Below are 17,330 nucleotides of genomic sequence, written 5' to 3' on the forward strand. Positions count from 1 at the left end.
CACTGTGCATGAACAAGGGACCGAAGGCAGCATTCCCCTTTAGGACAGTGATGATGTGGTGAGGGTCTTCCTTCATTCATGTCACCAGCCCCCAGCACAATGCTTGGCACATAGTAAATATTAAATGGAACTCTTTTGGGAAGATAAGTTTTTTACTCCACTTAGAATCTGTTTAAACATGAATAAGTTATTTAACCTTCTCTTGGCCTCTCTGTATACTAAATAAGCATGCAATATTTAATTCTTCATAAATTCACTCATTCAACATAAATTTATTGAGAAAATTTTGTGTGCCTGATGTGATTACTGGGGACTGTACTTTTTCTAGTTCACTGTAGGTGAATGAACTGACCAAGTACCATGTGGCAAAGATAGGAAAGACTTACTTGAAGGAAAAAAAGAATAATCAGAGTAAACCAAAGATTAAATAAGGTTGTCTCATAAGGTAGGGTTTTATGATTTTTTTAAATTGGAATTTCTATGCCATTATATCCATTTATAGTCTCCACCATCACTGACTTAATATTTTCCTTTAAATTAATTTATATTTTTATTTGGGTAAATTTAGTCTCACCCTGAAATGATAAATATACATAACAAGAAAATGAAATTGTGATTCCTTAGATACTATTATTTAGTATTAGACTAAATGCAGTTGAGGAGCCAAGATGGCCGAATAGGAACAGCTCCGGTCTACAGCTCCCAGCGCGAGCGACGCAGAAGACGGATGATTTCTGCATTTCCATCTGAGGTACCGTGTTCATCTCACTAGGGAGTGCCAGACAGTGGGCGCAGGTCAGTGGGTGAGTGCACCATGCGCCAGCCGAAGCAGGGGCGAGGCATTGCCTCACTCTGGAAGCGCAAGGCGTCAGGGAGTTCCCTTTCCAGGGGTGACAGACGGCACCTGGAAAATAGCGCCACTCCCACCCGAATACTGTGCTTTTCCGACGGGCTTAGGAAACGGTGCCCCGGGAGAGTATAGCCCACACCTGGCTCAGAGGGTCCTACGCCCACGGAGTCTCGCTGATTGCTAGCACAGCAGTCTGAGATCAAACAGCAACTCGGCAGCGAGGCTGGGGGAGGGGCACCCGCCATTGCCCAGGCTCCCTTAGGTAAACAAAGCAGCCTGGAAGCTTGAACTGGGTGGAGCCCACCACAGCTCAAGGAGGCCTGCCTGCCTCTGTAGGCTCCACCTCTGGGGGCAGGGCACAGACAAACAAAAAGACAGCAGTAACCTCTGCAGACTTAAATGTCCCTGTCTGACAGCTTTGAGGAGAGCAGTGGTTCTCCCAGCACGCAACTGGAGATCTGAGAACGGGCTGACTGCCTCCTCAAGTGGGTCCCTGACCCCTGACCCCCGAGCAGCCTAACTGGGAGGCACCCCCCAGCAGGGGCAGACTGACACCTCACACAGCCGGCCAGGTACTCCAACAGACCTGCAGCTGAGGGTCCTGTCTGTTAGAAGGAAAACTAACAGAAAGGACATCCTCACCAAAAACCCATCTGTACATCACCATCATCAAAGACCAAAAGTAGATAAAACCACAAAGATGGGGAAAAAACAGAGCAGAAAAACTGGAAACTCTAAAAAGCAGAGTACCTCTCCTCCTCCAAAGGAACGCAGTTCCTCACCAGCAACGGAACAAAGCTGGATGGAGAATGACTTTGACGAGCTGAGAGAAGAAGGCTTCAGACGATCAAATTACTCCGAGCTACGAGAGGATATTCAAACCAAAGGCAAAGAAGTTGAAAACTTTGAAAAAAATTTAGAAGAATGTATAACTAGAATAACCAATACAGAGAAGTGCTTAAAGGAGCTGATGGAGCTGAAAACCAAGGCTCGAGAACTACGTGAAGAATGCAGAAGCCTCAGGAGCCGATGCGATCAAATGGAAGAAAGGGTATCAGCCCTGGAAGATGAAATGAATGAAATGAAGCGAGAAGGGAAGTTTAGAGAAAAAAGAATAAAAAGAAACGAGCAAAGCCCCCAAGAAATGTGGGACTATGTGAAAAGACCAAATCTACGTCTGATTGGTGTACCTGAAAGTGACGGGGAGAATGGAAACAAGCTGGAAAACACTCTGCAGGATATTATCCAGGAGAACTTCCCCAATCTAGCAAGGCAGGCCAACATTCAGACTCAGGAAATACAGGGAACGCCACAAAGATACTCCTCGAGAAGAGCAACTCCAAGACACATAATTGTCAGATTCACCAAAGTTGAAATGAAGGAAAAAATCTTAAGGGCAGCCAGAGAGAAAGGTTGGGTTACCATCAAAGGGAAGCCCATCAGACTAACAGCAGATCTCTCAGCAGAAACCCTACAAGCCAGAAGAGAGTGGGGGCCAATATTCAACATTCTTAAAGAAAAGAATTTTCAACCCAGAATTTCATATCCAGCCAAACTAAGCTTCATAAGTGAAGGAGAAATAAAATACTTTACAGACAAGCAAATGCTGAGAGATTTTGTCACCACCAGGCCTGCCCTAAAAGAGCTCCTGAAAGAAGCACTAAACATGGAAAGGCACAACCGGTACCAGCCACTGCAAAATCATACCGAAATGTAAAGACCATCGAGACTAGGAAGAGACTGCATCAACTAACGAGCAAAATAACCAGCTAACATCATAATGACAGGATCAGATTCACACATAACAATATTAACTTTAAATGTAAACGGACTAAATGCTCCAATTAAAAGACACAGGCTGGCAAATTGGATAAAGACTCAAGACCCATCAGTGTGCTGTATTCAGGAAACCCATCTCACGTGCAGAGACACACATAGGCTCAAAATAAAAGGATGGAGGAAGATCTACCAAGCAAATGGAAAACAAAAAAAGGCAGGGGTTGCAATCCTAGTCTCTGATAAAACAGACTTTAAACCAACAAAGATCAAAAGAGACAAAGAAGGCCATTACATAATGGTAAAGGGATTAATTCAACAAGAAGAGCTAACTATCCTAAATATATATGCACCCAATACAGGAGCACCCAGATTCATAAATCAAGTCCTGAGTGACCTACAAAGAGACTTAGACTCCCACACATTAATAATGGGAGACTTTAACACCCCACTGTCAACATTAGACAGATCAACGAGACAGAAAGTCAACAAGGATATCCAGGAATTCAACTCAGCTCTGCACCAAGTGGACCTAATAGACATCTACAGAACTCTCCACCCCAAATCAACGGAATATACATTTTTTTCAGCACCACACCACACCTATTCCAAAATTGACCATATACTTGGAAGTAAAGCTCTCCTCAATAAATGTAAAAGAACAGAATTTATAACAAACTATCTCTCAGATCACAGTGCAATCAAGATAGGACTCAGGATTAAGAATCTCACTCAAAACCGCTCAACTACATGGAAACTGAACAACCTGCTCCTGAATGACTACTGGGTACATAACGAAATGAAGGCAGAAATAAAGATGTTCTTTGAAACCAACGAGAACCAAGACACAACATACCAGAATCTCTGGGATGCATTCAAAGCAGTGTGTAGAGGGAAATTTATAGCACTAAATGCCCACAAGAGAAAGCAGGAAAGATCCAAAATTGACACCCTAACATCACAATTAAAAGAACTAGAAAAGCAAGAGCAAACACATTCAAAAGCTAGCAGAAGGCAAGAAATAACTAAAATCAGAGCAGAACTGAAGGAAATAGAGACACAAAAAACCCTTCAAAAAATCAATGAATCCAGGAGCTGGTTTTTTGAAAGGATCAACAAAATTGATAGACCGCTAGCAAGATTAATAAAGAAAAAAAGAGAGAAGAATCAAATAGATGCAATAAAAAATGATAAAGGGGATATCACCACCGATCCCACAGAAATACAAACTACCATCAGAGAATATTACAAACACCTCCACGCAAATAAACTAGAAAATCCAGAAGAAATGGATAAATTCCTCAACACATACACCCTCCCAAGACTAAACCAGGAAGAAGTTGAATCTCTGAATAGACCAATAACAGAAGCTGAAATTGTGGCAATAATCAATAGCTTACCAACCAAAAAAAGTCCAGGACCAGATGGGTTCACAGCCGAATTCTATCAGAGGTACAAGGAGGAGCTGGTACCATTCCTTCTGAAACTATTCCAATCAATAGAAAAAGAGGGAATCCTCCCTAACTCATTTTATGAGGCCAGCATCATCCTGATACCAAAGCCTGGCAGAGACACAACCAAAAAAGAGAATTTTAGACCAATATCCTTGATGAACATTGATGCAAAAATCCTCAATAAAATACTGGCAAACAGAATCCAGCAGCACATCAAAAAGCTTATCCACCATGATCAAGTGGGCTTCATCCCTGGGATGCAAGGCTGGTTCAATATACGCAAATCAATAAATGTAATCCAGCATATAAACAGAACCAAAGACAAAAACCACATGATTATCTCAATAGATGCAGAAAAGGCCTTTGACAAAATTCAACAACCCTTCATGCTAAAAACTCTCAAGAATTTTGATGGGACGTATCTCAAAATAATAAGAGCTATCTATGAAAAACCCACAGCCAATATCATACTGAATGGGCAGAAACTGGAAGCATTCCCTTTGAAAACTGGCACAAGACAGGGATGCCCTCTCTCACCACTTCTATTCAACATAGTGTTGGAAGTTCTGGCCAGGGCAATTAGGCAAGAGAAGGAAATCAAGGGTATTCAATTAGGAAAAGAGGAAGTCAAATTGTCCCTGTTTGCAGATGACATGATAGTATATCTAGAAAACCCCATTGTCTCAGCCCAAAATCTCCTTAAGCTGATAAGCAACTTCAACAAAGTCTCAGGATACAAAATCAATGTACAAAAATCACAAGCATTCTTATACATCAATAACAGACAAACAGAGAGCCAAATCATGAGTGAACTCCCATTCACAATTGCTTCAAAGAGAATAAAATACCTAGGAATCCAACTTACAAGGGACGTGAAGGACCTCTTCAAGGAGAACTACAAACCACTGCTCAAGGAAATAAAAGAGGATACAAACAAATGGAAGAACATTCCATGCTCATGGGTAGGAAGAATCAATATCGTGAAAATGGCCATCCTTCCCAAGGTGATTTACAGATTCAATGCCATCCCCATCAAGTTACCAATGACTTTCTTCACAGAATTGGAAAAAACTACTTTAAAGTTCATATGGAACCAAAAAAGAGCCCACATCGCCAAGTCAATCCTAAGCCAAAAGAACAAAGCTGGAGGCATCACGCTACCTGACTTCAAACTATACTACAAGGCTACAGTAACCAAAACAGCATGGTACTGGTACCAAAACAGAGATATAGATCAATGGAACAGAACAGAGCCATCAGAAATAATGCCACATATCTACAAGTATCTGATCTTTGACAAACCTGACAAAAACAAGAAATGAGGAAAGGATTCCCTATTTAATAAATGGTGCTGGGAAAACTGGCTAGCCATATGTAGAAAGCTGAAACTGGATCCCTTCCTTACACCTTATACAAAAATCAATTCAAGATGGATTAAAGACTTAAATGTTAGACCTAAAACCATAAAAACCCTAGAAGAAAACCTAGGCATTACCATTCAGGACATAGGCATGGGCAAGGACTTCATGTCTAAAACACCAAAAGCAATGGCAACAAAAGCCAAAATTGACAAATGGGATCTAATTAAACTAAAGAGCTTCTGCACAGCAAAGGAAACTATCATCAGAGTGAACAGGCAACCTACAAAATGGGAGAAAATTTTCGCAACCTACTCATCTGACAAAGGGCTAATATCCAGAATCTATGATGAACTCCAACAAATTTACAAGAAAAAAACAAACAACCCCATCAAAAAGTGGGTGAAGGACATGAACAGACACTTCTCAAAAGAAGACATTTATGCAGCCAAAAAACACATGAAAAAATGCTCACCGTCACTGGCCATCAGAGAAATGCAAATCAAAACCACAATGAGATACCATCTCACACCAGTTAGAATGGCAATCATTAAAAAGTCAGGAAACAACAGGTGCTGGAGAGGATGTGGAGAAATAGGAACACTTTTACACTGTTGGTGGGACTGTAAACTAGTTCAACCCTTGTGGAAGTCAGTGTGGCGATTCCTCAGGGATCTAGAACTAGAAATTCCATTTGACCCAGCCATCCCATTACTGGGTATATACCCAAAGGACTATAAATCATGCTGCTATAAAGACACATGCACACATATGTTTATTGCAGCATTATTCACAATAGCAAAGACTTGGAACCAACCCAAATGTCCAACAATGATAGACTGGATTAAGAAAATGTGGCACATATACACCATGGAATACTGTGCAGCCATAAAAAATGATGAGTTCATGTCCTTTATAGGGACATGGATGAAATTGGAAATCATCATTCTCAGTAAGTAAACTATCGCAAGAACAAAAAACCAAACACCGCATATTCTCACTCATAGGTGGGAATTGAACAATGAGAACACATGGACACAGGAAGGGGAACATCACACTTCGGGGACTGTTGTGGGGTGGGGAGGGGAGGGATAGCATTGGGAGATATACCTAATGCTAGATGATGAGTTGGTGGGTGCAGCGCACCAGCATGGCACATGTATACATATGTAACTTACCTGCACGTTGCGCACATGTACCATAGAGCCTAAAGTATAATAATAATAATAATAATAATAATAATAATAATGATAATAATAAAAAAAGACTAAATGCAGTCAAGTAAAAATACATAGGTTATATAGTATAAAATTCATAATAATGTAAATATATAAAGTAAATATATATTTTGTATACCTATATTTAAGTAAAATATATTTTAAGTAAATGTACATATGTATTTCTAATATTTACATAAAACTATTCAAACTAGGATTTGAAATTTTTTCATGTCTCCTTCTAAAATCATGTAGTTTATGATATTTTAGCAAAAACTTATAGAGGATTTCGGCATCAAATGAGTGACAAGATGAAGATTCAAAATTCCTTCTAATCTAAAATTACGTAATTCTGTGAACACTTATAGCAGTTTCTCATTCTAGCCACTGGATGGCAGCGTCAAGTTCCTCTGTTTTTATTAAATTTCACCACTGGATAGTGATCATCATCACCTCATTTCATTCCGTCTCAATTTAAAGGGCACTTACTCAGTTTAACCACTAGATGGAGCTTGTGCTGTTTTCACTTCATGGAAGAATTTTTCTTTTAACTTGGAAAATGGACACAGTAATGAGATTTTTCAGCCAGTGATATATATTTTTGAGTAAAAATCTGCTTAGTAAATCAGATAATGGTATTTGAGTTGTTTTTATAGTATCCATTCAGATAAATATTTTGTTTAAACATTTTAAAACAAAATAAAGTTTCTGCATTCCTTGCAAGTTTGTATTAGCGAGAAGATGTATGACAATATCAGAAGCACCAGGACATACCTTAGGAAGAGCTTGTACCTAAAGTAATTTCCTCTGATGCACCATATCTTTCAAATAACTTCTCAGACGTACCTGGAAATTTCCTTTTAGACGCCCTCACTTTGGCATACTTTCTGCAGTGGACTGGCTTTTCTAGTAGTATTCACCCTTCTGCTGTGGGAAAGGAAGCACATTCCTATTCTTCCAGCCACTGTTTTCCTACCACACTGTATTAGAGTCACCTAGACAAAGTTTTTATTTTCAGTTATAATCTGAGAACTGATTTATTTTTTCTTTTTAATATCTAAACTTAAACCTCAGCCTCCTGAGTAGCTGGGACTACAGGTGTGCACCGCTACACCGGGCTAATATTTGTAGTTTTTGCAGTTTTTGCACAGACAAAGTCTTACTATGTTACCCAGTCAATATCTAAACTTAAAACCCTAAAAGCCACAAGAAGAATGATATGCACTTCTCTGGATCTTCTCATCACTTACATATTTCCCTTGAGCCTCTTTCTGCTCATTTCACTGCTGAGACTATGTTCTAACCAAAATTATCTTCAGTTAATCAAGCCTTATGTTGGTAAAAGTGTTTTTTCAAAATTCTTTCCTACTGTAAACTGCAAAATTTTTGAATTACAAACTAATGCATTGAATGGCTTCCCTTTCTCTAACTGTTAAAATGTCCTATTTTCTAGACATTTATGAGTTTCTCATGTGAGTAAGCATCAGTGAATTAACCATGTTTCTGTTAATACTTACCTTTCTTTAAGTTTTATTTATTTATATTTAGAGATGAGGTCTTGCTCTGTTGTTCAGACTGGAATGCAATAGTACGATCATGGCTTAGCATGGCCTCAAACTCCTGGGGTTCAAGTGATCCTCCTGCCCCCACCTCCCAGGTAACTGGGACTACAGGACTGCACCACCACACTTGGCTGATTATTATTATTTCTTTATTTTATTTATTTAAGAGACAGGGTCCCCTTCTCCCCTTCTGTCACTCCTAGAGTGTAGTGATGGGATCTCAGCTCACTGCAACCTCTGCCTCCTGGACTCAGTTGATCTTCCCACCTCAGCCTCCACAGCAGCTGGGACTACAAGAGTGCACCACCATGCCCGGCTAATTTTTGTATTTTTTGTAGAGACAGGATTTCGCCATGTTGCCCAGGCTGATCTCGAACTACTGGCTGCAACTGGTCCTCCTTGGGTAGCTAAGACTACAGGGCATGCCACTGTGCTCAGCTTATTTTTAAATTTTTTTAGAGATGAGTTCTGGCTATGTTGTCCATGTTAATCTGGAACTCCTGGCCTCAAGCGATTCTCCTGCCTCAGTCTCCTGTTTGAAATGTTTGTTTTTCGGTGCTGTAAAGAAACAGCACTTGAATGTAAATTTAATTTACTTAGTAAGGTCATTTTTACTTCCTGCAGAAAGGATACACTTGTCAGCAGTTTTGCCATGAGAGTAGACTGAACAAAGGAGTCAGGGTCGTTTATAACCTGACATGTCGACCCTACTGCTGTGTCCAGTTTCCAATGGCTGGAATGGGACCTCCCATTCTGTATTTGTCCCAATTGACTAGTAACTTAGAACTTTTTAAAAGAGGAAAAGGTAGAGGGTAACAAAGGAAGGAGGAAGTAACTTGTGGAAATGCTAAGAAAGGTAAAAACACTTTTAAATAAGGAAGAGGAACAGGCTGTGACCTAATGCTGCTTGGACCAGTATAAGCATGCCAGGGCAAATATTTAGGCTAAATTGTGGGAGCTAAAAACATAAAGTATATTGATTTATTTATTACAGCTAGCAGATATTTAAGAATGTTAGCACAGGTCTTTGAATAAATTTTGCTTCTAAGAGAAGTTACTATTTATTCCTAATTAGACAAGAAGGAAAGTCTTTGAAGAGGAACCTCTACTTTACTTTTTATACTCCTAAGCAGTTAGGATGACAGACGTGAACCACTGCACTCAGCCACCTTATCTTTTTAAACCAGTTTATTCCATTTTAGGAGATAGGTGGTTGAAGTTTCAATAAACGAAAGAAGTAAATGCATGAATCAAACTGCCTCTTTGTTGTCTCTACTTTTAAGAAATATTCAACACAGTCAAATACGAACTGGAGGAGAGATTCTGTACTTAAGACTCAATCATATATAAATAAGACCTTAGATTTTTAATGCAATGACTTTTTAAAAAGATATTAATATGGCTTTTTTAATAAATATATCTGTATATGGTTGATTGATATTAAAAATAGCACATTGTAATCAGTTTCAAATTGTCCTTTTGTTTATATTTTTTTATCTGAATCATTTATACAATAATTCTTAAAATATTGTGGATGAAGGGATGAAGCCTGAGGCCAGGAACCTGGTGGCAAGTACTCTGTCCCTCAGTGGACACGAAGTGTGACCTTACACAAGCAACAACTCCCTTTGGATGTATTTGCCTTATTTTTTAAAGTAAGATGTTTGGACAAGATTATTTTGGAAGTCTCCTCACTTTTCAAAGTACTTAAATTTAAACAATACGTATATTATATTTTGAGGGTTCATATTTATATGTAGCAATAGGTAAACAATACTTAGCCCCTTTCAGTATTCTGAATTCATAATGAAATAAATGGCTTCAAAATACAAAGAGTATTCAATTAAAATACATGGTGAGTCAGAAGACTCAACAAAGAAATGTACTATATGTTTCCTTTCAAATTTCCTAGGGAGCCAGTTTTAAGAATTTAAGAGAAAAATATGACAATTGAAAACATCACACCAAACTTATTTTTCCTGTTTAAACTTATCAGCTTTTCAAGCTTTGTGTTCATTTTGTTGGTAAGAAAAAAATACAAGTAGTTGAAACTCTGCAAAATATTATCTTCTAAGCCGAATATTTTTCAAACCACACTTTTCATTTTTTTCTAATTTAAAAAAATTATTCTTTCTCAATATTGAAAACATAACATTTATGAGAAGCAAAAAAGAAAATAGAATATTTATGTTACTTCCCTATTATTCTGTCTCAATATTTTTATGTGAGGCTCAGAATAGACTTTTACCCTCTGTGAGATGAATTTGAAAGTGCCTCAGAATGCAGTTGCCCTTATTGTGGTTGTAATGGAGAAAGTAAGTTTTATACTTAAAAGTTATTTTATGATTAAAGAGTGGCAACATTCCACAGTATATTAAGATGGAAGCTATTTGTCATACCAAAAAATTTGGTTTCTAGTTATCAAGAGAAAGCTTCAAGAGCAACACTCCCTAAGCCCCTTTAAAAACTAAATGCAAGTAATATTCCTCAAAGTTTTACTAACCTATGCACACAAATGAACTATCATTAAATGTGATACTTCACAAATTGATTGCCCCCATGTACATATTAGGACACCCATAGCATAACCACAAAATTTCCTAGAATTATTTATTATTTAGAATTTCTTAGAATATTATTAAGCTCCAGAGAGAATCTTAGAAAGATTCCTCACATAGTTTTTTTATTCCAAACTTCACTGCCAAACCAGCTGTGACCTATGCCTTACCTGTCCCTGCTCCTCTGGGAGAATTTTGATTCTTGTCCCTTGACCCAAAACTTGGCAGTGTTCCCTTGAGTCCTCATTATGCCAAGTCTACCTACATTTGCTTTGCCCAAGAAAATGAAGAGATGCCTCCTACCAAATTCTGTGTAACCTGGGTCATCTGAGTCTTGGAGCACTATTATTTGTACTCCAGATCTCTCTCGGGGGCTTATGAAGCCAAGATATCAGCCGCTACTTGAGCTGTCTCTGTTGGCTTCAGACATTGTCTGGGAGATGTGGTTGAAGAGAGAGACAGGCACCATTCTGTCCTGTTTTTCCTATCTTGCTTAAATATCACTTACCTTCAGTACAGTTCCCAGCCTCTCCTTCAGGCAATCCATAGCCTCCATACAGTATAGTTCCAGGAAATCTATGACTGAATGGTTTGAGTTTTATTAGAGTGCCTGCCTACACATGCCACATGTACATACAGGAATAACTGTTTTCATAGACTTGATAAAGTCTCAATATCACCAAATGACCCTATCTTTGCCCTTGATATCTTTGCTCCTGACACAGAAAAGGATCATTAAGTGGCAGGCCAGTGCATCACGCTCTGTTTGCAGTTCATTCAGTTCTTATACATAGGATATATTTTTACACTCTACTTGACCTTAAGAGATAAGCCAGAAAAGCACATCTGTTCTGACCCCTAATATTCCAACACCAGTTATTGTGTGCCCTTGTCACTCATCTTAATATAAGACATCTCAGGCCGCAAATGGCAGTATTTTCACACCAGTGCTAGAGTTTAGAAGGGGGAAAATGAAAGCAAGCCCAAATGCTTCAGTAAAAATAAATGCATTATCTAATATTATTTGTTTTCCTCTCTGAGAAAACTTGGCATTATTATTTAACTGCTTGTTTTCTTATTGTTAAACTGGAAGAGATTTAGGAGTCAGTAAAGCAGTTATAAATATCACCAGTAACACTGCTTTCCACATTTGCACAGGTTTAGATCATATTGCACTTTTTTGAGGATAAACAAACTTTACATCAAAGTTGGATAAGTCTTCTTGATTATGATTTCAAAAAGTGGTTTTGGGGAAAAGCTTACATTGTATGATATTTAAATCCATTTATTTAGGTATGTTTTACTTGATTATACTAACTTAATTTAAAATAATTTTGAAGGTATGTTCCCGGACCAAATTGAGGGTTGGGCTGCTATTTCTCGTGGCCCAATAACAAGATGCAGATGAACAGGGGAGGAAGAGTTTTTTATTTCTGTAACTGGTTACAGGGAGAAGGCCTGGAAATTATCACCAGACCAACTCAAAATTACGAAGTTTTCCAGGTGTAAGTGTGCATTCATCTGAAGACATAAGTGATTAACTTCTTTTAATCTACAACTAAGGTCTGAGTCCTGAAGACCTTCCTCTGGAGCCTCAGTAAATTTACTTAATCTAAATGGGTCCAGGTGCTGGAGTGATTACCCTTATCTTGTCTTCTGCTAAATCACTGAGGTTTGAGGAGTTCCTTTAGGCCTTCAATAAACTTGTTTGTAGAGGCCTGGAGAGTTTCTTCACACCCACAGTAAAACTTGTTTGATCCTGAATGGGTCCTGTTAAGAATTCCTTGGTTATTCTGTCATGCTTTAAGGCCCAGGGAAAGCCTAGGCATAACTCTTGATGGGCTTTTGTTCATCCCAGCCTTTGTATAAGGGCACTGGCTTTTTTAGTTTTTAATATTTAACTTAACCACTCTGTCAGTACTGAAACAGTTGTGATGGAGGCCTGCGTTAGTGAAACCTGGCCTGCCGCAGGTACATGATATTGACTTACATTTTCTTCCTTTGCAAGTTTTATGTAAGTGACATTTGTACAATTTTTCTGTCATGGAAATTTTACCTTCAGTATGTAATAGCAAAGCATTTAAAGGAGGGCATGATTTTACAAAAAAAGATTATGTAAAAGGAGATATTTATTGGAAAGGTCGAACATGGGCATTTCCTTTTTATGCACGATTTACCCTTAATTTTTGCTTCTTTGTAAATCAATAAGACACTTTAATCTGATTGTTTCTCATTCCACAGATCTTTAAGCAAGCGACAATGAAGGCATTGCGGAAAAAATCTATTTTGCTAACTGGCTATCTGGAATACCTGATCAAGCATAGCTATGGCAAAGATAAAGCAGCAACCAAGAAACCAGTTGTGAACATAATTACTCCATCTCATATAGAGGAGCGGGGGTGCCAGCTAACAATAACATTTTCTGTTCCAAACAAAGATGTTTTCCAAGAACTAGAAAAAAGAGGAGTGGTTGTAAGCATGTCTTGCTTTGCTACCAGATTTTGTCTATGGGCTGCATGTTAGGGATAAAATTTGGATTCTTTGGTTTATTCATTGTTGCATGTTATTTCACATCAGTTAGTCAATTAAGGATAAATTAAGTGCCAACTAAGCCCTCAGCACTGTGCTAACTGAAAGGCATAGAGATCTGTCGTTTCCGATAAAAGAGAAGATACCACAAACTTGGGTTATAGGAATAGTTTTTTGTAACTTACTCATTCTTTTCATAACAGTTTGGGCAGAAAAAAGTTATTATTTCCTCATACTCAGTCAGGACATTGTTTTCTCTAGTTTGTACTACAATTCATTTATTGGATGAATGGAATTAAGGATCATACCAATTTATTGAAGGGTAAAAAAAGAAAGTCTTATTTAGTTGCTTGATCAAATTAAGTTATTTTCAACCTTGTCACTTCTGTCAAAAAAGATATATATACACTTCTCAGGAGTGGTAACATTGCAAAGAATAATTTTTTTTTTTAACCCTTCGGCCTATATGACCTTCTTAGTCTCTTGAAGAGAACTAATAATTGTGAACTGAGTAATTTCAGGGAAAAAAGATAATGTATCTACTTCCAGTGATTATGTAATTAAGGCAGTGCTTGGCTCATGTTTACCCGTAGGAGAGGTTACCCCCAGATGCTGGAGGCACAAGTCAGAAGATCAAGGTTCTAAATCAAACTGCTGTCGTTAAGCTCTGTTCTCTTTGGAAAGTTCATTAGGATCTATTGGCTTGAAATTTTCATCTGTATTTGGGGTATAAAATAAATTACCTCCAAGAGTTGTGATTGGATTGAAATGGGACAGCACACATAAACTACATACTATATTGTCTAGAGTATAGCAAGTGTTTTCTAAAGTTAACCATAGTGATCTCCAGTCATGTCAAATTATCTGGTGCTACTTCAGGACCTAAAATGTAGCCCACTTCTTATTTGTGAGATCAAAGATTAGAGAATTAAGTTCAAGGATAATTTACTAAAACTCTCCAGACCCCAGTGAGGTTTTCATTCACTTAAATTCACCCAAGAATTCCAGTCCTTCCATGGGGTCCCCACAGGAAAAAAAAAATACAAAATGTATTTATGATCTATCAAATGCTTCAGGAAGATAGCTGCTGAATAGATTTCAGGAATTTATCTTGGCTATTTATGCACCAATCCATTCTTATTTCTTAAATTATTATCAAGAGAAAAGATTCATAAAACATAAAAACACCATGTTTTAAAGTAGAAAATTTTGCTTATATATTAATTTTTAGGGAAATCATTATGAAAGTGCTTTACGTAAGTTTATCTGGAATGTAGATTTTCAATGTGTGAATAATGCTAACATTATTGTGGCTTTATTTTTTCCCCACAGTGTGACAAGCGGAATCCAAATGGCATTCGAGTGGCTCCAGTTCCTCTCTATAATTCTTTCCATGATGTTTATAAATTTACCAATCTGCTCACTTCTATACTTGACTCTGCAGAAACAACAAATTAGCAGTTTTCTAGAACAACTTAAGCAAATTATACTGAAAGCTGCTGTGGTTATTTCAGTATTATTCAATTTTTAATTATTGAAAGTATGTCACCATTGACCACATGTAACTAACAATAAATAATATACCTTACAGAAAATCTGATATAATTTTTCAGAGTCTGTGGCACTGAGGGGTCCACAGGGCTGCCTAGGTGCTTGGTGTTTGGGGGACCAAAACTGTGTTGGTTCAAGTATTATCTATACAGTCTTGATAAGCTGTCACATTTCATGGTCATTGAAATGTTTTATATTAGTTTAATTTCTGATTTAACTGACAACTTCATAATGTATGTGCAATTATTGTGTCAAATTTGGAAATATTACTTTAGTTTCAATTTACCAAGGAGTTTCTTTGAAGCATTGTAGTCTGATATATATATATATATCATATATATATGATAGTGGCTTTCAAATATTTTTTGGGCACAATCCACATTGCTCCTGCTGATCTATAATATCAGAAACTAGTATTTATGTGAATATATGCCAAATATTATTGATTCTAAGATATTTTGTCATATTTTAACAGCTTTGAAAGAGGACCCATCTTTCAATTTTCAGTCAATAGTTTCTTACAGTCACCATTGGCCATCTTTCTCATTACCATCTATGAAATTAGCATGCATCTCAAATAAACAGGTACCATCTTCTATTTGATAAAATAGTCTAAATAGCAAAAATAAAAGTTTTTACAGTTATTTGCCTGTGCTCTAATATGTACTATTCTATTTTATCTCATAAGAAATGTTGGAAACTCATTATATTGATTTCCTCACCTACGCATGGGCCCTAATTCACACTTTTTAAGAATGTTTCTTTCTTTAATGTTATTGTGATCTCTTACTTTTTAAATGAGAACTTGCCCTGATATAAGAGCTTAGATATTATATTACTATGTTTCCATAGTAAATAAATAACCCCAAGATCTTTTTGAGGGTTAGAGGTATAAGAAATATGTGCTCCATCTCTTGACATCTTTATCTCAAATCTATGGACCTTTCTTATCCACTATGAAAAACCTAAAGCTACACTTAGCCCTGTTGGACTTACCTAGTTTTTAATTGTTGATGCCACAATCATTATTTATAAGTTGACAAAATAATGTACATTTGTATACATAGTCAACAAGAAAGAGTGACATAATTATTGCCCCCGATTAAACAAATTTGAATGAAATAAACAAACTTAGATAAACACTTTGGATGGTAGACATAAATAATAATATGTGGAACTCCAACATCAATACCTACCAATACCAGTAACTACTGATATTTATCACGTACTTACCATGTACCATGTATTGTGCTACGTTACTCATGTTATCTCCCTTAATTGAGTGGCTAAATTCTGCTTTAGCAAATCTTCCCACTGTAACTAATCCTCGTAGATGGAAGAGTTCTCAAAACCTTAAAACTCATGCATAAGTGGATTCATATACATATGTATATATAATTATACTTTAAGTTCTTGGATACATGTGCAGAACACGCAGGTTTGTTACATAGGTATACATGTGCCATGGTGGATTGCTGCACCCATCAACCCGTCATCTACATTGGGTAACCCTCCTCTTGCCCCCAACTCCCCGAAAGGAGCTGGTGTGTGATGTTCCCCTCCCTGTGTTCATATGTTCTCATTGTTCAACTCTCGCTTACGAGTGAGAACATGCAGTGTTTGGTTTTCTGTTCCTGTGTCAGTTTGCTGAGAATGATGGTTTCCAGCTTTATCCATGTCCCTGCAAAGGACATGAACTCATTCTTTTTTATGGCTGCATAGTATTCCATGGTATATATGTGCCACATTTTTTTTATCCAGTCTATCATTGATGGCCATTTGGGTTGGTTCCAAGTCTTTGCTATTGTGAATAGTGCTGCAATAAACATACATGTGCATGTGTCTTTATAGTAGAATGATTTATAATCCTTAGGGTATATACCTAGTAATGGGATTGCTGGGTCAAATGGTATTCCTGGTTCTAGATCCTCAAGGAATTGCCACACTGTCTTCCACAATGGTTGAACTAATTTACACTCCCACCATTAGTGTAAAAGTGTTCCTATTTCTCCACATCTTCTCAGCATCTGTTGTTTCCTGACTTTTTAATCATCAGCATTCTAACTGGTGTGAGGTGATATCTCACTGTGGTTTTGATTTGCATTTCTCTAATGACCAGTGATGATGAGTTTTTTTTCATATATTTGTTGACCACATAAATGTCTTCTTTTGAGAAGCATCTGTTCATATCCTTCACCCACTTTTTGATGGGGTTGTGTTTTTCTTGTAAATTTGTTTAAGTCCCTTGTAGATTCTGGATATTTGCCCTTTGTCAGATGGATAGATTGCAAAAATTTTCTCCCATTCTGTAGGTTGCCTGATCACTCTGATGATAGTTTCTTTTGCTGTGTAGAAGCTCTTTAGTTTAATTAGGTTGTCAATTTTGGCTTTTGTTGCAATTGCTTTTGGTGTTTTAGTCTTAAATTCTTTGCCCAGGCCTATGTCCTGAATGGTATTGCCTAGATATTCTTCTAG

The 17,330-nt window shown here is 37.5% G+C and overlaps 1 protein-coding gene across 5 annotated transcripts in view; it reads left to right on the plus strand.

Moving 5' to 3' along the window:
* KYNU (kynureninase) overlaps positions 1-14,899 on the plus strand; it is a 190,407-nt gene extending 175,508 nt beyond the window's left edge. For 4 of the 5 annotated variants that reach the window (XM_054549344.2, XM_054549343.2, XM_054549342.2 and 1 more), the window contains 2 exons: positions 13,017-13,247; positions 14,637-14,899. In XM_054549344.2, the coding sequence (XP_054405319.1) occupies positions 13,017-13,247; positions 14,637-14,762 (357 nt within the window). In that variant the 3' untranslated portion in view covers positions 14,763-14,899. Of the gene's footprint in view, positions 1-13,016; positions 13,248-14,636 lie in introns of those variants that run through there. The other variant, XM_054549346.2, reaches the window with a different exon arrangement.
* The last annotated feature ends 2,431 nt before the right edge of the window (positions 14,900-17,330 follow it).

This window comes from Pongo abelii, chromosome 11, assembly GCF_028885655.2.
Source record: "Pongo abelii isolate AG06213 chromosome 11, NHGRI_mPonAbe1-v2.0_pri, whole genome shotgun sequence".
Lineage (NCBI taxonomy): Eukaryota > Metazoa > Chordata > Mammalia > Primates > Hominidae > Pongo > Pongo abelii.